The following is a 22,604-nucleotide window of genomic DNA, read 5'->3' as shown; positions in this document are numbered from 1 at the left end:
AAGCAAGACCAATACCTAGTGTAAACATTACTAGTACTTTTTCAAACAGAATGGCTAATAAATCTCAAAGTATTACTGTAGCCTCTTTTTAGTTTGCTTAATTTTAATTAAACTGTTTTCTATCTGCCAAATCAAATGTAAACAGAACAGTCCTAAATCTGTTGCTTCACATGGGACTCTGCCCCAAAATAAACGTACAACTTCCAGATTTTCCAGTAAATTATACTAAGCCAAACATTTTGAACAACTTGTCCATAAAAATATTTAATTTCAAAATTATTATCTCAAATACCTATTTTTTCTTTTGATCCTCCAGCAAGTAGATTGATATTTTCTCCTGGTAACAATTCTAACTGCTCAGTACATTCAACAAATTCTCCAGACTCAAAACTGCTCAATGATCTGTAATTAAAATATTAGTTAGCTTGTATTACACCCTATCCAGTTTATAGAACCATTCAAATAAACAGAACAAATTCTAGAAAAAGACAGCATGGTTACACAGTATCTTTTTGATGCAGTTCCTTCCCTGTGGGCCCCCTTTGTATTTTTATTTTGAAGTTCTGACTACCATCTTAATTAGCACTAAAATGGGAGTGGCAAACCGGAAAGGCCCAGCGATAGACTTTCAGATTAGCAGACTCATCCCCTCCATGTGTCCTTCCTCTTTTTGCAGCCTGTTGTCCCTGGGCCTGTCCAACAAACTGACAGTAGACTTCTGCAGGGCAACATCAACATCTACTCCCCAAGCTACTGCTCAACTCCCTCCACGGCCTCATCCCTCACTGAAGCATAAGCTTCTGTAGGTCTCCTACGCTATTATCTCAATCTTATGCCCTGGTCCTGCCTTCTTTCACTGCTGGCCTCTCGCTCTCTCTCCCTTTCCCACTGTCTCAGGAAATCTCTTTCTCTTCTTTCAAAGAATTCTTCCTTCCATCTCCTCTCCTTATCTGACAATAGAGACCTCTGAAACTCTTCCCTCTAGCCCTAGCATCAAGGCCGGGATAAGAGGCCCCATCCCCCTAGCTCCCCATGGCCACTTTCAGGTCCCTTACTCTGTTCTCACTCCTTTCACGTCTGCTCTCTAACAACGTAGTTTCTCAATCTCTCTTTTCCACTAATCTCTCATCTTTCCCTGTCCCTCTCACCATGTCCTCTCCCTTATATCTCAGCCTGAATCCAGCACTGAAAATGTACATCACTTGACTGTACTTGCTTCCACCTTAATAAGCTCCTAGCCTGGATCAACGTAACCACCAGCTTCTCAGGTGAGCCATAATTACTGGGCACTGACCAGCTGTCGAGGTTTGGGAACCAACACACTTATCACTTCTGCCACCACAGGGTCTGAGTCTTCTCCAGCGACAGGCTTCCTATGTGCCCACTATGATCTACGATGTCCTCACACTTTCAGCTAATGACTGACTCTTCAGGAAAAAACACACAGGCTTTCATTTCATCTACCTTTAGCCCCAATCCACCACCCACTCCCAAAACTGTCTATATCTAACTTTAACTGCTTTCCTTGATGCTGAGAAAAGGTAGGGTCCAGTTAATCCTTCAATCAATGGTCTTCATCCTGTTTCTTCACCTCTGCTTTCTAGTGGCTCCTTCCCCTTGGTCTAAAAGAACACTTAATCTCTCCAACATTTAAAATAAACACACAATATTCTCCTGCAGCCACAGCTTCGCCTTGACTTCAAAAAAACCTCACTACCCAATTAACATAAATGAAGCTCTTCATTTTCAAATTTCTCCACCACTCAACAGCATTCAACCTGGCTGCTGCTCCTTATCTCCACACAGCTCTTCCTGCTTGTAGTCTCTGGAGCTTCCGACAACACTGACTACTACAGCCTGGTTCTTCCATATCTGAGACTTCCTTCCTCCACATCCCTGTGTTTTCTTCAACCACTTCTTCTCCCATCCCTTAACCAAGATGCTCAAAAGGATTCTGACCTTGGTCCTCTTTCCTTTTCACTTACTCTTCTCCAGAGCCTTATCTATTCTTTGGTGGCTTACAAAGTCTCTGGAGAATAAAGTGACAGGAAAGAGGGCCTTTAATTATCACCTTTACACAAATGATCCCCAAATCTCTTTCTAGCTTAGACACTTCTTAGTTCCAAATCCAATTCTTTTTTTTGAGGAAGATTAGCCCTGAGCTAACTACTGCCAATCCTCCTCTTTTTGCTGAGGAAGACTGGCCCTGAGCTAACATCCGTGCCCATCTTCCTCTACTTTATATGTGGGACGCCTACCACAGCATGGCGTGCCAAGTGGTGCATGTCCACACCTGGGATCCGAACGGGCGAACCCCGGGGCAGCAAGCAGCGGAACGTGCGAACTTAACCGCTGTACCCCTAGGTTGGCTCCCCAAATCCAATTCTTTTTTTTTTTTTTTTTTTTTTTTATTAATGTTATGATGGATTACAGGCTTGTGAAATTTCAGTTGTACATTTTTGTTAGTCATGTTGTGGGTACACCACTACCCCCTCCGTGCCCTCCCCCCACCCCCCCTTTTCCCTGGTAACCACCGATCAGATCTCCTTCTCAATATACTAATTTCCACCTATGAGTGGAGTCATATAGAGTTCGTCTTTCTCTGACTGACTTATTTCGCTTAACATAATGCCCTCGAGGTCCATCCACATTGTTGTGAATGGGCCAATTTCGTCTTTTTTTATGGCTGAGTAGTATTCCATTGTGTATATATACCACATCTTCTTTATCCAATCATCAGTTTCTGGGCCTGTAGGCTGGTTCCACGTCTTGGCTATTGTAAATAATGCTGCGATGAACATAGGGGTGCAACGGACTCTTGAGATATCTGATATCAGGTTCTTAGGATAGATACCCAGTAATGGGATGGCTGGGTCATAGGGTATTTCTATTTTTAACTTTTTGAGAAATCTCCATACTGTTTTCCATAGTGGCTGTACCAGTTTGCATTCCCACCAACAGTGTATGAGGGTTCCTCTTTCTCCACAACCTCTCCAACATTTGTCGTTCTTGGTTTTGGATGTTTTTGCCAATCTAACGGGGGTAAGGTGATATCTTAGTGTAGTTTTGATTTGCATTTCCCTGATGATTAGCGATGATGAACATCTTTTCATGTGTCTATTGGCCATATTCATATCTTCTTTTGAGAAATGTCTGTTCATGTCCTCTGCCCATTTTTTGATCGGGTTGTTTGTTTTTTTGTTGTTAAGCAGTGTGAGTTCTTTGTATATTATGGAGATTAACCCTTTGTCGGATAAGTGGCTTGTAAATATTTTTTCCCAATTAGTGAGCTGTTTTTTTGTTTCAATTCTGTTTTCCCTTGCCTTGAAGAAGCTCTTTAGTCTGATGAAGTCCCATTTGTTTATTCTTTCCCAAATCCAATTCTTAATTGCATACTCAACAACCTCATCTGCACGTTTCATATACACCTTAAACGTGCCTCATTGTTCTCTGTGTGTTCCTACTTCAGTTAATAGTATGTTTTCTCCTCCCTCTACCTCTGCCCCCACAAATTAATGGTCTACATGGTTCCACTCTTGCCCCCCACCTCCAGTCTCCTCACAACACAGCAGAGTGAACCACTGACAGATCACAACATGCCCCCCCCATTTAAATCCCACCTAAGATTTTCTATCTTATTAGGAGTCAAAGTCCTTTTCACAGTTCCCACCTTTATCTCCTCTTATTCACTCTGCTCCAACCACACTGGCCACCTAAGAATTTCCAGAACACTCCAAGCCCATCATTCTTGCTTCAGGTCTGTTCTCTCAAGTCTGTGCTCCATCAGCATCCTGATGGCATTCCCCAACCTTGTATTTTTGCCTGTGTGTCTCCCCATCACTAGAGGTCAGCTCCTCAAGGGTCAGAATGTGTGTCTGTTTTCTCCCTGGCTGGTACGCAGTACATGCTCAGTGGAGAAATGACTCATTAACCCATTTGCTCACTGGAAGCTGGATCCTCAATGGCAAGGACAGCTACTGACCCCTCATAGCCCCAGCCAACTGTCTAGGACACAGCCAGTACTCAAATTTTGAATTAAGGGATTAACAACGAATAGAAAAACAAGGAGAAGAAAAAAAAGATAAAGAAATTTAATTTACAAATGTTCATAAACTCAGCCTTCTTTAGAATGGATGTGTTTGACATATTCAAGCCTAATTTAGAAACAAAACCATTAAAATGTGATCCTTTCTAAAGCAGTGACAAATTTCTCTTTATATACATTTTGGTTTTAGAATAGGCTCTGAGGATCCATACCAAACGACCATTTCAACAGTCAGAAGTCCGTTTTCCCAGAGCATGATTACTCTCCTCACATCTAACGTTGGAGTCATCCTTAGCATGGTAGTGTTAGAACTACAACCATCTTGCAATAGGAGATATAACCAATTTCAGTATTTTTCTGCCACAGAGGAAAATTTTAAAGCTACTGCAATTTTGCTTACACAATTTGTAAGTGAACAGAAGGCTTACTTTACGTAGTTGAAGTCAGCTTTCAGGCTGAGAGAAGTAGTGCTAGTGCTCTTCTTCAAGTCATGGACGGCGCTCTGCCATTCCTGTACCGCAGCCCAATCAGCAACTGAGACGTAGCACTCACACGCTTTATTTCCCAAATAATTTATAACCTCAGGGGAGGAATCGGTTGGTTTGGACAGCACAGTTTTTCTGGATTCACCTGAGTAAAAGTATTTTATACATAGAGAGAGACAGAAATCCAGAGCAATTATGAATGATTTCAAAGACCACAGAAATCTAAAAGTACACAGTAAGATCATTGGTACAAACTATTTGACTACAACTTTTTACTTAAATACTGACTACTCACCGTTTAGAGAATGCTTGGGGCTGGCACTGTTACGTCCAGCATTGGCCAGTGTGAGGACAGATTTGTCAAAGCTGGAGATGCAGCAATCGATGCCTGTCATGGCACAAAGGTGCTCCTGGTACTCCACAGAGGCCTTCTCAAACCTTCAATACAAATTGAAAGTCTTATTTTTAAATTATCCACATATTTCATTTCCAAAAAAACTAGGAAGACTGAATTACTCAATAAATTGAGTTGAGACGAGTTAATTACTTTGCGTGGGGTTGGGGTTGCACAAAAATAGATCTCTTCCTCATAACAAATAAAAATAATTTTAAAGATTGCTAAATGTTAAAAAAAGGAGCATAAAATAACTAACAGAGAAAATTGGTAAGTATCTGATCTCAATGTTTGCAAAGGCTAAGTAGAAGAACTAAATACAAGAAAAGGATCCATAAAGTACGAGATCTAATGACATAATAATTTGAAACTTCTGGGTATGAAAAACATACCATAAACATTAAAAAAAAGTTACAAATGAAGAAATTAGACAGCATCAACAATCTTGGTGAGTAATAAAATCTCACAGATCAATAAAGGAAAAAAACAAGAGGCCAAAAAGACACAATCTATGTTTTTAAAAACCATAAATGGTCAATATAACATATGGGGAAAGTTCTCCTATTCATCATTAGTAAAGCAATGTAAATTAAAACGAATATTTTCCCCGCTGAAGGTGGTAGGTAGGGTCCTTGTTCCTCAGTGGCCCTCAGTATCACAAAGGTGAAGGGGAGAGGTGACTCTCCTGGTCGGGATAGTTAACTGGAAGCGCCTTTCCTGAGGGCACCTTAGTAACAGCATGTATCAGAAGCCTATGGTCTAGAGCCTTTCTTCTAGCGGATCAACTTGTAGGGATGAATTCAAAGAAAATAATCAGAACAATGAGCATAGAATTAAGTGCCATGGTGTATTAAGATTAGTACAAAACATCAGAAACAACCTTACTGTCCAACAATAAGGGATGTTCAACTCTGTTACCCTCACAAATAAATACAATTGTATCATTAAAATTTACATTATAGAAGTGGCCAGCCCTGTGGCCTAGTGCATAAATTTGGCACGCTCAGTTTCAGCAGCCCGAGTTCACTTCCCAGGCACGGACCTACACCACTTGTTGGTGGCCATGCTGTGGTGAGGACCCACCTACAATATAGAGGAAGACTGGCATAGATGTTAGCTCAGGGCAAATCTTCCGCAGTAAAAAAAAACCACACGTAGAATATTTAACATGGCAAAGTCCTCTTTTAAAATATTGCCAAGTGGCAAAAGTAAAACCAACTGACCAGCAGAAACACTGCTATTTCTATGAAAAGCAGGAAGAAAACTATACATGAGAGAGAAAAGAATTAAGAAGGCATGTACACCAAAACTAAGAGTTACCACTGGAGATAGAATTATGAGTAGTTCTTTTCTTTCTTCTACATTTTCCAGATTTGGTAAAATGTATATAAATATAAACAGACTTTTATGGTACATGCTCATTTACTTAGAGGAATCAAATGAGTCTGAATGTTGAGTACAGAGGCTAATGAGCAAGTACGCTAGCCATAAAGGGTAATTTGTACCAGACTCTGATGTAAAAGGTCATCAATTAAGGATCAAGCTCATAAGTATGTATAAAACAAATAACTGACAGATCTTGTTTCAAGGAAGATTGCCTAATAACTACTAAGTAAGAAAGGCACCCAAGCTTTGCCATTAATTAAAGAATAGACTGAAGATGCCTCCTGGTAAAGTGATTTATAGTAAGCTTCTATTGCTGAAATTAAACATTGCTATTTTAACATTTAACTACAATGTTGGCCAGAAAGTACAAAGGATTTAAACACAAAGAAATCCTATCACCCACTTCCTTCCTTATGCCTTACCTCCCTTCAGCCTGTTGGGCCACTGAGTTAATCCAGAGAAGATTTTTTCCAACCACGGAAGAAGACCAGACAGCAATTCCCTGGATGGCTTCAGGACAATGAAGTTCACACAGTGCTTCTACCACCATCATGATGGTCACTTCCAATTCACTCCCCTGAAAGGGGCATTCAGAAAAGTAACCACAGACCTCACTACCATTCACATTCAAACCTCTACTGATCACAACCTAGGCCTAGTTAAAGTCAAATGTAGTTAACAATTATTTTTACAACAACGATATTACGTTATTTAGCTTAGAGTTCTTAAAATGTTACTTATAATGTAGCTACAAAAGGTGACTGACAGAACCTTAATAGCACATGGGTGTTAGTCTTTACAAAATTAAAAAAAGGGCTCAAACATCTAAACTGTGGCATCTGTAGGAGTAACACATAAAGTAAATACAAAGCAAAAATTAAATATAAACAAACAGGAATTAAAGGATGATTAATTCATGTCTTTGAATATCGCCTATTGACACTACCTTAATTAGTAAACATTTGCTATTTTTGGATTCCACGTATTTATTGAGCCCACTTACAAGCCAGTACTTATCCTATACATTATAACATTATTATATAAACTTTTGCATACATTATAAAATTACTATAGATGCCTTCCTCTACATTATACAGCCATTGTTATAAAGTAGTATAAAAATTATTTCTTCTGTAGACAAGTTTCTTACAATTACCTTTAAAGTTCTAATCCTTAATCATAAGTAATGCATATTCTGACATGCTCTAAGTATAAAATATGAATAGGTGCCTTCGGAAATTACTGCTTTTATAAAATTTTGGATCAAAAGATTTGAAAATGAATAGAAGTTTTAACTTATTTTATCCATAGATTAAATCATAGCAAAGGAATTAAACGCAACATTTTCTAATTAACAGATTTAATATTAACTTCAAACACACCACTCACCTGAGAAAGATTTGCCTTCATTTCTGTAAGCAAGTCAAAGCCATGCCTCACTGTCACTGCAGGCTGGCCTGCCAGCAATCCAACCCTCATGATGGAGAGTCGGATCCGAGTTAGCCAGTCTTGACACGTTTGGCGATTGGTATAGAAAAAAGTCCTAATGACCTTTAAAATAAAGAGAAAGCATGTTCAAATCATAGGTACAGACATCTCAAATATACATAAACGAAATACACAAGCCCATTGTGAGTTTGGCTTTGCATACACTGCCAGGTTTGGCCATGAAACTGCTACAAAGCAACACAGCCTACTGAAACCAACCTTGGGAGGTGGTGATAATGCATTAGCGCATCCCTCATATGCATTGTACATTAACTTTTCCAGATTTTCCAGATACTGCAGAAGAAGAACAAGTCTAAGCTGGTTGCTACTGTGGCCTTCATCACTGTCTGCAGTTGTCCACTGACTAACATCTTGATCGGGGTTTAATGTATGAGCTGCAAGACTTCTAATAATACCTAAAAGCAAAGACAACACACCAAGTTTAAAAGGAACCCTTTTAAAGATTCTAGAAGTTCTTGGAGATAGTTTCACAAATTCACATTTATTAAGTAACCTCTTTATATCTATCATTTAAAAACAAAACCCCAAACATGAAAGATCTTTCATTTTACGGGGAAAAAAATGTTTTCTCCACATAAATCTCTTAAGTTTTTGAACAAAAACAGACAACTACGTTGTTGCCAACGCAATCATTCAAAGAAAGCTTATTCTAACATATCTAAAAGATTAACTGATAAACTATCAAATAAGTCATATTCCCTCAAATTTCTGTTCTTAACAAAGATAAGAAATCCATTATTTTGTAATATACAGCTTGAAGATATTTACATCACTGTTTGAAAAAGCACAGAGTCAATTACCTTCAATTGTCTGGAAGGTGTCTTGAGCCCTGCCCAGCGGGGTTCTCAGCTTAGAAAGGACAGTGAACTGCGCTGCTTCCCAAATAGCCCACTGCCAAAGGACGGCGTCCGTCTTCAGAAGGTTGCGGGGAATTGTTGACTGGTCACGCTTATCCAGTCTCTGGCAGCTATAGAACAATCTTTCTAACCAATTGTCCTTCCTGGGAAAAGCAGCGCATATTTAACAAACAATGACAACTTCATTTTTAATTAAAAAAAAAAAAACTGCAAGGGGAAGAGGAGTAAAGGACTACAATTTTTCCTACTCTAAAAAGGCAAAACCGGTAAAATTGGGAAGTGTTATATCCCCACCTCTCATTCTGAGGAGGTCTCTTAGAGTTAAAACAGGATGGGGTATGGTGCGGGGGGATTAGTAGGGGACCTGGCTCATGACAATCTGACTACCAGGGTGAAACATTCACTGGACTGAGCCTCTCCAGAAGGTCGCTCGCTGCCCCAGCCCTCCCCTAGCACTAAGGACTGGGTCAGACCAGTGAACTGTCAACCACATTTCACCACTCCATTTCAAAGGCCACTTTTGTTTCTTCAGATGCCATCTTCAGAGCAACTCTTCCTATTGCTGAAAACTAAAATAACCCATTTGAGAAGAATGTTACTTTCTACTCCACCACACCTGACATACTTTCTCCTCAAAACTGGGCATAGGGTCAAGAAATTCAAGTACATTTAAATTACTTTTCCCAATGAAAGAGTCAAAGAAATGTCTTACCCTGTTCTGTGAGAGTTCCCATATAAAATAAAACTAATAACGTCAGAGAAATCTTGTGGGTGAAATGTGTTACTTGGTGCTTTACTCATGTGACTTCTTAATGCTAAAGAAATTTCTTGAATTTCTGTGTGATTGTTATTGCTGTAGACAGAAAACAGTCATTGTTACGCACAGTGTTTTAGTTAAAAGGTTAGTACATACTGCAAATGGGTCATTTCCTTACTAAACAAATTTAGAAGTAAAAAAAATAATTGAGGCTTTAAAATAGATATAGAGATGTTATTACAACTTTGAAATTTTTGGTTCTTAAAGCTCCCAAATTAACTTAAACAAAACAATAAAAGATTGCAGTTTAATTTTTCAAATAACAGAACACATTTTGGCACTATATGAATTATTCTGTGCCAATTATCGTGAGCTCATTGAGTTCATAAAAAATATAAAACTGTGTTATTTTCTTCTGGACTTGCACAATTCGATCCTTTGGCATCTCTCCCATCAATGAGAAGTGCCATACGAGATATAACATTAATTCAGTAATAGGCAACTTGTCTTTTCCTAAACTAGACGAGGCAGTAAAAACAGCAGAATGTCTTTGCCCCAACATAACTGTTATACCTCAGGACGACATCTAAAGGAATTGACTTCAACAGCTTTCCAAACGCCTGTCGAATACGAGTTCCACTGTGGACTAGTTGAACACGGCAGACATCCACACACCTACGGAAAAATAAAATAGTGAACCCAGGTGTGGGAATGTTTCCAAGTCATTAGGGCCAGGGACAAACAGTAGGATCTGTGGCCCATACCTCTGCAAAAGATCATCCGGCAAGGAAGAGGCCAAGGCGTGTAGACTGCTGCACGCCTGCAGACAGATATTCACATCTTCAACAAGAGCTATTCAAAATTAGAAGACAGTTACTCTCAGCTCACCAAAAGTATTTATATGCCAGTATGTCTTAATTTTCTGAACCTATTCATTCATTCAACAAACAGTGAGCACCACCTACTATGGACCAAGCACTGGCTCTCCCTGAAATCCTCACTGGGAAAATGATACATTCAAGAAAATCCCCTTAAAGTGACTAGTCTTCACCCAAAACGTTTTCTGAGGGAAATTTTTAAAGTATATGGAACCTATAAATATTCATATAAGCTGAAAAATGTGACAATCACTTAAAACTACCGTATTTTCACATACTAAGAATGAAAACGAGTTAAGACAGATTCAGCATCTGTCATTAAAACGGGGATTTTACATTTCAGGTCATGAAAAGTACTCAAATGACTATCTTCCATTACCAAAGATCCCTTTTTAAGCATTAATAAAATTAAAGAATCACAGAATCTTACTGTTGGCTAAAAGGCCTTTGCAAAATTTATGGAAAGATGGAAGAGAGAATAACGGTGCGTATGTTTCAGACTTCTTCATTAAAACAGCCACTTCCAAAGCCCAGGTCATTAACAGTTTCCTGAAACACAAAATTTATACAGTTGCTTTTTACATTAAAAAAAAAAAAGTCTTAAAACTCTACATCAGCTTCTTCTACATTAATCTTACATTAGTTTTCTCTTGGTTTTTTAAATATCTCAAGCAATAAGAAACAAAAATTGAAATTATAGAAATCCCTTTGTCAAATATTGTACGCCTTTTAAGAAAACCTCCCTAAACTAATAAATTGTAGCAAATAATATTAAAAAAAACTTCTATAGGTATATTCGTCTATAAAACATTGTGGGGGAGAGGTTTCATATAATTTCTTTGAGAAAGAACAAGTAATCCTAGATGAAATAATAAAACCAAATTTTAAAGTGCTTCAAAATGAAGAAGCTGCTCTATCCCACCAATAACCTTCACTTCTTATTCTCAAATTAGGAAGCCAAATTAACGAAAGTTAGGAACAGTTAATATTATAAAATACTACTTACTTACCTTGTGTCCTGGTTCAGATTATCTTTCTTAAGCAATATTCCCAGGAGATTTAATATAATTGAGAAATGTTTTTTTGTAGCTGTAGTTACAGTACTAATCACGGCTCCATCAAACAAGGACGGGGATGAAGAACTAAGACTACTAGATATAAAGTGGTCGTGCCTGGAAGACAAAGTTCAGATCATCTTCTCTTCTCTAATTTTTTAAGAAAAGCAATTCCAAGTTCAATCAACACATACTTTTTAAGATCTATACTTGAAAGGACCCATCTTCCCCTTTAAAAATAAATTTAAAAAATTTTAAAAAAATATTTCTGAACACAGTACCTGGTACAATGAGAATACAAAGTGTAAAGCACTGCATACTGAATGGCAGGGAAGTGAACAGCCAGGTCATTGTGCACAATCATCAGGTTCTTACTCAGGAGGGCAAAGACAGTTGGAGACAGCGCCCACATCTGATGTACAAAAGAAAGTAAATGTTCAGCTCCTCCAAGACATACATGGCGTACCAGAGTTTACCTTTCAAAATAAGTATATCTATACATTTTTTAAAAGTAAAATGATATTTAAATTCAGCAAACACTTTTTGTGAAGAGAAGAGACTATCTTAGGGTTTGTGGGCCATATGACACCGCTGTTGTAATGTCCAACTCCTCAACTCTGCCACTGCATTGAGAAAACAGCCATAGACTATATTTGAACGAGACTGGCTATGTTTCAATAGACCTTCCTTTACAAAAACAGGTGAGGTTTGGTGATGATTGCACAATTCTGTGAATATATTATAAATCACTGAATTGTACATTTTAAATGGGAATTGCATGGTATGTGAATTACATCTCAATAAAGATGCTTTTTAAAAGAGAAAGAGAAAACAGGGCAGTGGGCTGGATGTGGCCCATGGGCTGTAGTGTGCTGATCCCTCGTCTAAACAGAGCCCTTCGTGTCCTTTAGCATAGGAGACTGTATTTCCTCAATTTTCCAAACACACTCGTGCCCCTTTGTCTGTGGTTTCACTCTCCGCAGTTTCAGTACCCTCTGACTCATCCCTCTGCCCAGCATATCCACTCTACATACACTACTTGCCCATTAGTCACTTCACCATCTTGGTTATCAGATCAACTGTTACAGTATTGCAGTGCTTGTGTTCAAGTCACACTGATTTTACTTAATAAAGACCTCAAAGTGCGAGGGCAGTGATGCTGACAGTTCACATATGCCAGAGAGAAGCTGTAAAGCACTTCCTTTAAGTGAAAAGGTAAAAGTTCTTGACTCAATAAGGAAAGAAAAGAAGCTGTATGCTAAGGTTGCTACGACGTATGGTAACTTTTATTACAGTACATTGTTATAATTTCTATTTTATTATTGTTATTAATCTCTTACTGTGCCTAATTTATAAACTATACTTGATCATAGGTATTTATATACAGGAAAAAGCCTCGTATATGTAGGGTTGGTACTATCCACAGTTTCAGGCATCCACTGGGCATCTTGGGACGTATCTCCCATGGATAATGGGGGACTACAGTACTAGTGGCAAGGGGCCCTGTCTAATGAGAACAAAGGCGCATCCTGCCACTCAAGCCTTTCCATCCTTCCCTTTTCTTTCCTGCTGCTAAGATACTCCATTCCACCTGACTGCCCCACATCCTCATCCCCTCTCCTTGCTTCCGGAGTGGAGAAGATAAACCTCAAATTTGCATACAATGTGAATTCCTCGCCAACCACATTTTAGAGGGTAAAGACAGGAAGAGTCTCCCCCACAGCCTTCCAACATAAGCCCGAAGCAGCAGCCATGGAGGAGATAAAGCAATCTGATCTAACAAGGCACGCAGGACAAACATCAGATATTGTCTTTTTCCTCCCTGCTTTCTTAGAAACGTTATCCCTTAACCATATGCCATTACTTTCTATTAGAAATCATGTTTTTCAGTCCTGCAAGGTCCAATAGGAGGGTGAAATATACAAACCACAGTCATATAATTATAAATCAAAAGCAGGGTCACTTCAAATTTCTTAAAGGAAAGAAACCTTTATTCTTTTTCCAAAAGAAAGAATATATGAACGTTCCTAGAAAAAACATGTAGTCAAACAGTAAGACCACATGTAAGTACTAACTTTAGTGGAGAGGAGAAGGAGTACCAGGGGAAAAAGGGGCTGCACATTAAAAGAATTACACAAATTTGAGCTGTGGAAAACGCTGACAAATTTCCTACAAGCATGCTAGGGTAAAAAGGAGAAATTCAGAACAGATAAGTTCTAAAACGTAAAACAAATATTAAAAAATTCTATCAAGAGTTGTCAAGGAAAGCAAGGAGAGAGCTAAACACAATGGCAAGACAAGATCCCTGCCCGTCTTCATCATCCCGGCACGTCCTCAACACACAGTTTGTTCTACAGGGACTCTGCACATGCATGCCACGAGAGCAGACGAAATACAGAAACACGCAAGGAGAAGGGGCTTCAGTGTGGATAAAATGAAGGCATTACAAGGCAAGACTCACCCCAATTAGTGAGTTTTTGGCATTTCCAATCGTAGTCAGGGCACTGAGGTCAAATATAACTACGAATTTTGCATTGTCTACATTGAATACATGATTCTTAAACGCCTCATGTTTTATCTCAGAACAGGCATCAGGAAGTTGTAGGCTATGTAGCAGGTTGTTTAGGGCACAAGTCATTTCTCCCAAAATTAATTTATAGGCAGTCTCCAAAACAGGAATATTCTTCAGGCTGAGCACTGCTTGATAAACAGCATGGGCTACAGCAACAACCTTAAAAAGAGAATTCAGAAAGTGATAATTAAACAGAAAATTAATCTTCTACAATTATATGGAAAATAAATTACTATCTGTATAATGGTGATCATGCAAATCGATTTAAGATTGATACATTCAATGTCCAGAACACCAAAGATCTTAATTTCTAAAAAATCAACCTTACGGAACCTATAGATACGGGTAAGCTTGTTAAATTTATAAAGCTTGATTACAAAGAAAGGGGACTCTATATTATAAAGCAGAAATATGAAATTTCTTAAAAGGCTGCTTTTAAAAGACAGCCAGTGTCAAAATAAATACACAAACAGCAGTTTCTTAAGACTGGTTTTCCTACATCTACTTCGGAAAGTCTACAGTGGTCTTGACAGGGAGTTAGCTGAAAAGCTAATAATGAAGTTTTATTTACAACATACACAGTACTCCTGAGTTTACTGAGTTTATAACTTTTAAAATATATCTGCTTGTTTTACCTTTATGAGATTTTAATAAAACAAATTTATTTTAATAAAAACAAATGACGGAAATCTAAAAAGAATATTTGGCATATCATTCATCGAGGTGTACAATAACTAACAAATATTAACAGAATCATAATCACTATATTCTAAATCAAGTATTTCTCATTTCATTCAATTTCACTTACGTAGCCTACTAAGTAACATAAGTAAAACTCTTCAATGACCTAATTATCAATGTATCACTTACCTCTTTTTCTTTATGATAACGCAAAAATAGTAGTTTTGATGATGGTATAAACAGTTTTTCTACAAATGATGATGGCAATTTTGTATTTATCTGTTCAACAATCTAAAAGAATAAAATAAAAAGAAATGAGCTATCAAGTCACAAAAGGACATGAGGGAACTTTAAATGCATATTGTTAAGTGAAAGAAGCCAATCTGAAAAGGCTACTACTACATACTACTGTATGATTCCAACTATACGACTCTCTGGAAAAGGCCAAACTATGGAGACAGTAAAAACATCAGTGGTTGCCAGGGGTCTGACGGGAGGGAGGGATGAGTAGGTGAACACATGGGATTTTTAGATCAGAGAAACTATTTTATATGATACTCTAATGCTGCATACATGGCACTATACATTTGTTAAATCTCACAGAACGTACAATCTAGAGAGTGAACTTACAGACATACAGAACCTGTGGACCACAGAGAGTCAACTATGGACTTCAGTTCATAATAATGTGTCGATGTGGCTCGTCAATTATAATAAATGTACCACACTAAAGCAAGATGTTAACGGAAAACTACTAGGGAGAGAGGGTACAAGGGAACTCTGTAGTTTCTGCTCAATTTTTCTGTAAACCTAAAACTGCTCTGCAAAATAGTCTATTAGTTAAGAAATATATATCTAAGTCATATTTTAAGGCCTTAACACTGTGACATTAAAAATGTTCAAACAGCTAAATAGGATATATATGTTTATACTTAAACATGGGCATTTTTTTTCACGTTGGCAAAAGGAGGTGTAACTTTGGCAGAAATGTTCAGCAGAATGTCATCTAGAATTTGCTTTAAAATACTCCAGTCAGGGACGGAAGGACAGCAAGGAGGCGGCAGAGAACCACAGGCCCGGATGAAACCAGATGGGCCATGTGTTTCTAATTACAGAAACTGAGTATTAAGTATGCAATGATTCATTATACTATTCTGTTTTTTTAATAGCCTTCAAAATGTCCACAATAAAAGGTGGACGGGAGGGGAAATGTTTATGGAGAAGCTTCATATGGAAAACAAAACATAACAGGGTCTTTCAAAGTAGCTATTAAGTACCTGCTCTTATATAGTATTTATCAGGAGTACTAGACAGTCTCGTGTGAAGGATGATGTCTCACCAAAAAAACAAAAACAAAACACAAAAAACGAGTAAATCTACACTGAGATAAGCTATGAAACACTAAAAGTAAACAGACACTAGAGCAAAAGCAAACTAGATTATATAAGTGAGACTAATGCACTACTTAAAAAAAAAAGGCCTTAATTTCTTCCACATCAATTTAAATTTAAGGGCCTCATTAAATCAACATATTAAAAAGCAACAAAAAAGAATTCACATACCAATGTGAGTAAATTCAAGACTGAGATGATATAATCTGTACCACAAGTCTGGCAATTCTCCAGTTGATCTAATCCATATGTAATGACCATGTCACAATGTATAGTCATGCTAGGATCCAAGCTGCCGAGCAAAACACCAACACACTCATTAGCAGCTGTCAACACAGCCTCAGAAAAAAACACTTGGTTTGCAGCCGTCACACATCTCATTACTCTGTACAGAACCTGCAAATGGGGAAAACAAGCAGCTTTTTAAAAAAATTCACATGCTTCCAGAGAGCAAAAAAATATTTCCTATTTAATGCAGTTTCAACTGGAAATTAACTACCTGCCTTGTCAGTAGTCTCTTAATATTCTAGTTCTCAGTGGCTGAATAATAATAAGGGTATCTTTAGTACAATACACAAAAATGATCTTGCCTAAAAAATTCTTAAGTACTACTGTGACAGGAAATGGAATTTGCCATCCTCTATTTCTCTAATATCCACTTCCTATGCCCTCAAAGTCACTAAATGGCCGAAGCTCACAATCTTTATAATCATAAAGTACACTAAAACTTAGAACAGTAAAAGTATTAACAGTACGGGAATAACTTGGCATGAGAGTAACTTTCTGTAATCTAGCACTTGGGCTTTCGGTAAACAATCTTCTAAAACGAAACATCCAAGTCACCTTTAGCTTATGAAAGTTCATGTATTGATGGTCTCGTTTGAAAGAAAAGTATTTGCAGTCATACCATATAATACCTATACGAGGATATGAAAATCATGTAATTCCCAACCAAAAATCCCACCAAACTATAATAGTCAATATTAACGTACTAAATTCCTAATAAAAAAATGGGAAAAAAATAGAACAAACTGACAACACAAAATTACTTCTATAATATTCAACAACCACTACACACAGGTTTTTTAAACCTATATACAGGTTAAAAAGGCCTCAAAGACTATCACAGAAGAAAACATTCAATACATAACTATCTTGGAAAATAATTATGCTCCTTTTGTTTTATATTGCGTTAACTGCCTTTATTTCAACACTGACACAGTCATCAAACAACCCTTTTAGATAGTAAAAGTGGAACAAAGATATGACATCATTTTGATCAGGTTTAAAAAATAAATATGCTGGTTTTAATTATCTTCAAGATCTGACATTTCTGCTCAAATACACAATTACCTTACCAAGAATTGCATATGTAATTAACATCCTGTTTTATCTAGTAATGTGTTCTACAAAAGAAAATGTTCATAAAAGCCCATTTTATTCTAACAATAAAATTTTAATCATTTAGATGAAATCTTTTAGAACAGTATCCCTTCTTAATCAAGCAGAGGGTAATGACGGGGGTTCACGTCTCATGTCTGTTACACTCAGCCACTCAGTGGACTGTAATACAGTGCAACGCACGTTCGGAGTGGCAATCTAGCTACCTCCTAAAATTGGTCTCAGATTACTATATATTTTAGGTTCTTACATCTTTATATCCTTTGATGTCAGGTTCTCAAGTTGTTTCATCCTGTATACTCACAGAAAATTACTTTTTGAGGCTTTCTCTATAGTGTGTTATTCTTAATATGTTGAAAAATTAAAAGGAGACAATAATTTAAAAGCAAAATTGTAACTAATATTATTAAAAAACAAAATTATAAGATTTCAAAAGTATGTATGAAAAAACAAGAATAAATGAATCTACGAAGGATCTCCTAAGACAAAAGCTCACGGACATTTTGAAATTCAGAGCGGCCTTTTTTTCCTGAGGGGAGAGGGGGGAAGCGGAGGGGGATGGAAAACAGTAGGATTCCCTACTTCTCTGGCTGTTTAAGAAAGCAGCCAGGCGCATACATACATACATGCTAAACAAATCAAGGGTTAATAACAGTTTCCTAGGTAAAGAGAAGTATTTATAATACAAAACAATTTTATTTTGGAATATTTAAAACTCCTAAAGACACTTACATCTGTTACATATGCCTCAGTAATTGGAGGACCCCGAATTGGACTGAAGCGTTCCCCAATGCTCCTCACCACAGTACTGAATACCCGGAGAAGCGCTGCCAACTTTGGTAAGGACACTGATGGAGGAGGAACGTCTTCATCCACTGACTCCCCAGAGGCCACGTGGCTGAGGTCCTGGATGTGAATGCACATTATTCTTATTTAAGTAGGACGTTGTTCAAAAAAGGAAAACGAAAACTCCCAATTCTTAAGCTAATTAACTTTATAATAGATTTTTACAAATAAAGAGAAATTTTGGCCTAGGAGACTAGGAAACATGAATGTAAAAGTAAAAGTGGATTTTACTTCTCTAAATAAACAATATTAACCTCAGTAGATTAAGGAAATAACTTCTTGTTATTTACTCAGATATTTATTTGTTATATACCCAGATGATATTGGGAAAAGTAAATTCTAGTACATATACCATAGTTATATATAGGTGTAAACGGAGCCAGAAACTTTTGCCATTCCTGAATTGGTCCTTGCTAAAATCTCATTCAAGGTATTCTTTGAGCCACTCAACCCAACAATAAGTACTCCACACCATTACTGCACACAAGGGGACGGGGGAGACTTAGAAAATTATAAGATTTGGTTTACAGCTTTATAATCTAGCTGAGGAAATAAGATACACTCAAAAGGAAATGACTCCAGCAAAAAAATGGGATACTAGAACCAATATGCACCTACATACAATTAAGCACCCAAGATAATCAAAGAGAATTAGATTTTATGGATACCACGGGGCAGAGTCTCTACAGAGGCAGATCAGCTCCAAAGGCGTGCTGGGAACAAAGATTTTCCAGGGCTGGGGGTAAAGAAATGCAGGGAAGAAAATATTCCCTCACTTTTCTCTGAAAGGGAGCAAACAGACCAGTACAGTCAAAAGTAGTGAAGTAAAGATGAGGCTGAAGCTCTATGGGAACCTGGAACAGCAAACACGGATCATGGCAGATCTGAGCAGGGCAGCAGGAGGAGATTCAGACGGGAGACGGCAGATTAGGCCGGGACATGGGGCCGGGAAAGCCGAGAGCCAGTAACGGACACTTCAGCAGCACCCTTAACACTGTCACACTGTGCTTCTACAGCTGCAAAAGTTGGCTGAAACCAAGTCTTGTCCTCCAAAGCAGGATCCAAGACCCCCCCAAAACATGTAAGAAGAAAGTCTTTAGGGGCTTTTCTACAACACCAATTCACCTTACTTTCTAAGACTCTCTTCGTAACAAAAACTACGAGTGACTGAGCTACAGACAAAGGCTCCAGAAAAATACTAGCTACCAAGATTATTTAAAGCATTGCAAAATTAGCCCTGCAATTTTTCTTTTAGTCTCTCTGGTAATTCTGTTGGCATCTTTTAAAAAAAATCTAAAATAAAACTTTAAATATTTCATGGTCTTGTAATTTCTGCTAAAACACCAGGGGGTCTGAATTATTTCAAAATAAATCTAGCACTGTTTAAAATTTTTGTTTTGTTTTTTGCTTAACTGAAATTTTAGGAAATAATAACTTTCTATATACTCACCTCAGCATATGCCTCCATGTCCTCTAGAAACTGACCAAGAAGAGTGGTGGAAAAAGCAAGATCAGCGACCCAAAACGGCTCCAAACTCTGCAACCACCCTAGGAATCACATAAGAAACTTTGAAATAGTAGAAAAAACAAAAAATCCAAATTAAAAATAAATTTAAGAGCCTTGTTTTAAAAGGTGTCTGGTTTTCAAGTTGCCCACTCTTAAAACAGGCCCTATGCCCCATATCATAAAACTAGGACTGTTAACTGTTAAACTCGCAGATCATGATTGACCAATGTTTCTTTTCATGCTGCAAAAATGAACAATCTCCAGAAATTAAAACGTCTATCTCATGTCCTTATTTTTTTTTAGCAGATTTAATATTCATATTGACACTATACACATAGCATAGACTGAAATGCCACAATCTACCACGAGCCTGTCTTTCTACTCCAGGGCCACACTGAGCCACCAAAGGTGTCCACTCATCTCTCCAGTGGAAAGGGGACAGAAACACTCTCTCCTGCACATCCTGCTTCCAGAAGTTTATTGCACCAAATAAGCTAAGAGAAATTATTGCACCTGGAATGAGCTGAAAAGTCCAAATAAGTCCTGCCAGTCAAAAAAATATATATTTCCTTATCATTATGACAATTCTCCAAATTAATCCATTTGCTTGTTTTTTAATAATAACAAAAAGAAGTCATAAATATCCAGGGTATTCGACATTTTATGTACTCTGCATTCCACATTTCAGGGTATTACCATTACGATCTCTCATCCTACTAGCACACACTACAAATGACTTGAGATAAGTCCTTTCAATTTCTCACAGGTACAACACTATAATCTATACTTACTCTCCCTACCTACTACCAAGTACACAATTTTCCTTTGAAAAGATAAATTTAGCTAAAAAGTAATGTTCATTTATGATAACCAAAATATTTCTGTGAAGCAATTATTTTTCTTGCATTATCAAAGAAAGAGTAATAACAGCTAGTCTTTGAGGGAGCCGTGCTCCTTCCCACGATACTTAAATGGTACGTGCTAAGCGACTTACCAGATACCTGCTGTGTGAGCGAAGGTTTCTGAGTATGGTCTATATGCCATCCAACTAATATATCAACGGTATCCTGGATGCAGACAAAGAGAAGAAGGCTAAGCATTTTAAGGTCTTACTGCTATTCCAACTGTGGACCATTTCAGAGTAAGAGATCCTAAAAAGAGCCTCTGGGTTCTACCTATTTGACATTATACAGTCTTAGAAAGGGAGAGGTTAGGGTAGGGGAATAATAGAACTTCATTTATGACACTGATGAAATTATATTTTTTCTTTAAATATCTTTAAGGTATTAACGTCAGAAAGGATAGATGGTACTTTTTATAAAAACAGTATTACCGCACCATTCAACCTCAGACCCTCAAACATCACTGATCATACTCAAAGGAGCAGACGTCATTTCCATCTGATTTCCCAGTCCTCATACATGCAAACAACTCCTCACTACATCACCTGAAAAGAGGGAGCTGGGGAACTCACCCTAAAATTAGTGCTGAAAATATGAGGGTAACATCGAGCCACCAAAAGAATGCACTTAACACATTTGCAAAGTAATTCTGGTGTATCCACATTTTCAAGAATGGACTGCAGGCTGGTCATTACAAGCTAAAAAGTAAAAGTTGCAAAACATGAACATTCAATAAAACAGGGAGAAAACAAGCAAATTAGGTTCATTACTTAACAGTGACTATATCCAAAACTAATTATGACACCAGAGGAAATAAATTCTATATAGAGTTTAAAAAAAAGTTGAAAACATTTCATTCCACTAAGATATTATGCTGAAACCAAATAGTTTTTCTCTTCTTTTATGTCTATTAACACTATTCCTAAGTAATGTCTGTTTACATTATTCCTAAGTGCTCTCTTTAAGACTATGAATGTGACTAAATTTCAAGTAGAAAAACTAAGATCTGCTTGGAAACTTTCCTTTAAAGTATCACAATTACTTTCCAATTAAAAATATACAGCAAATTTTGTACAGTTTCTGCTTTAGGATATTAGTTACTTGCTTCAAATTGGAATGACTTGGAGATTAGCATGGCTCCAACATACGAATGACATGCAAGCTCACGTTACCACTATATATAGACAGATTTTTAAAATAAATACATGGCATACCACTGACAATACTTTGCAGCTGTTAAAAACCACTTTTTCCCAAAAGGAAAGCTCTTGTTTACAAAAGAATGTTGTGATAAATATAGAAGAAATGCTAGAATTAGAAAACCACCATTTTGCAACAGCCAATGTTATATAATCTACACAGACACAGAATATGAATGCATACTAAAATCACTGAGTGAAATATTACTAAAAAACAGGACATTCAGAAGGTTTCATGGTATCATGCCCTGATTACTAATTACGAAGGGAGAAAAAGAAGCCTTCGCGATAGAAAGATCTGGTGGTCATCACCTCAACCAGGGGATCAAACTCATCATCTCAGAGTGAGAGAACCTGAGGTTACATGCCTACTAGTGCCAAGCAAGAGCAAGTATGAACCCCTGTGGGATTGGTGACCAAAATGTTTAAATTGAATCTAATCAGGAGGAAACAATCAGAGAAACCCAGAAAGTAGAACATTCTACAAAATAAGGGGGACAAAAAAGGTACAGAGAACTATTCCAATTAAGAGAGATTAAAGAGGCACACCACCAAACGCATGAATCTTGATGGGATCCTGGGTCAGGTAAGACAAAAGCTACAAAAGACATCTTAAGGGCAACTGCAGAAATCTGAATGTGGATTGTATTATACAATAAAATTTACTTTCTTAGATATGATCATCATATTGTTGTTATAGAGAATAGCCTTATTCTCAGGAGATGCATGTTGAAGCATT

General features: G+C 37.4%; 1 protein-coding gene across 5 annotated transcripts in view; it reads right to left on the bottom strand.

The window, feature by feature from the left end:
- Positions 1–22,604, bottom strand: part of SMG1 (SMG1 nonsense mediated mRNA decay associated PI3K related kinase) — a 93,677-nt gene that overhangs the window by 40,227 nt on the left and 30,846 nt on the right. For all 5 annotated transcript variants that reach the window (XM_044746791.2, XM_044746792.2, XM_070484863.1 and 2 more), the window contains 20 exons: positions 21,239–21,364; positions 20,759–20,831; positions 19,708–19,805; positions 18,144–18,317; positions 16,182–16,406; positions 14,809–14,910; positions 13,828–14,097; positions 11,648–11,778; positions 11,322–11,483; positions 10,742–10,860; positions 10,198–10,285; positions 10,007–10,108; positions 9,389–9,529; positions 8,620–8,819; positions 8,018–8,214; positions 7,700–7,861; positions 6,733–6,887; positions 4,826–4,968; positions 4,474–4,675; positions 293–402 (listed from right to left, as the gene is read on the bottom strand). In XM_044746791.2, coding sequence (XP_044602726.1) covers positions 293–402; positions 4,474–4,675; positions 4,826–4,968; positions 6,733–6,887; positions 7,700–7,861; positions 8,018–8,214; positions 8,620–8,819; positions 9,389–9,529; positions 10,007–10,108; positions 10,198–10,285; positions 10,742–10,860; positions 11,322–11,483; positions 11,648–11,778; positions 13,828–14,097; positions 14,809–14,910; positions 16,182–16,406; positions 18,144–18,317; positions 19,708–19,805; positions 20,759–20,831; positions 21,239–21,364 — 2,980 coding nt within the window. The remainder of the gene's footprint in view (positions 1–292; positions 403–4,473; positions 4,676–4,825; positions 4,969–6,732; positions 6,888–7,699; positions 7,862–8,017; positions 8,215–8,619; positions 8,820–9,388; positions 9,530–10,006; positions 10,109–10,197; positions 10,286–10,741; positions 10,861–11,321; positions 11,484–11,647; positions 11,779–13,827; positions 14,098–14,808; positions 14,911–16,181; positions 16,407–18,143; positions 18,318–19,707; positions 19,806–20,758; positions 20,832–21,238; positions 21,365–22,604) is intronic.

The sequence above is a fragment of the Equus asinus genome, chromosome 14, assembly GCF_041296235.1.
Source record: "Equus asinus isolate D_3611 breed Donkey chromosome 14, EquAss-T2T_v2, whole genome shotgun sequence".
Taxonomy (NCBI): domain Eukaryota; kingdom Metazoa; phylum Chordata; class Mammalia; order Perissodactyla; family Equidae; genus Equus; species Equus asinus.
This window is presented reverse-complemented; position numbering and strand designations above follow the sequence as displayed.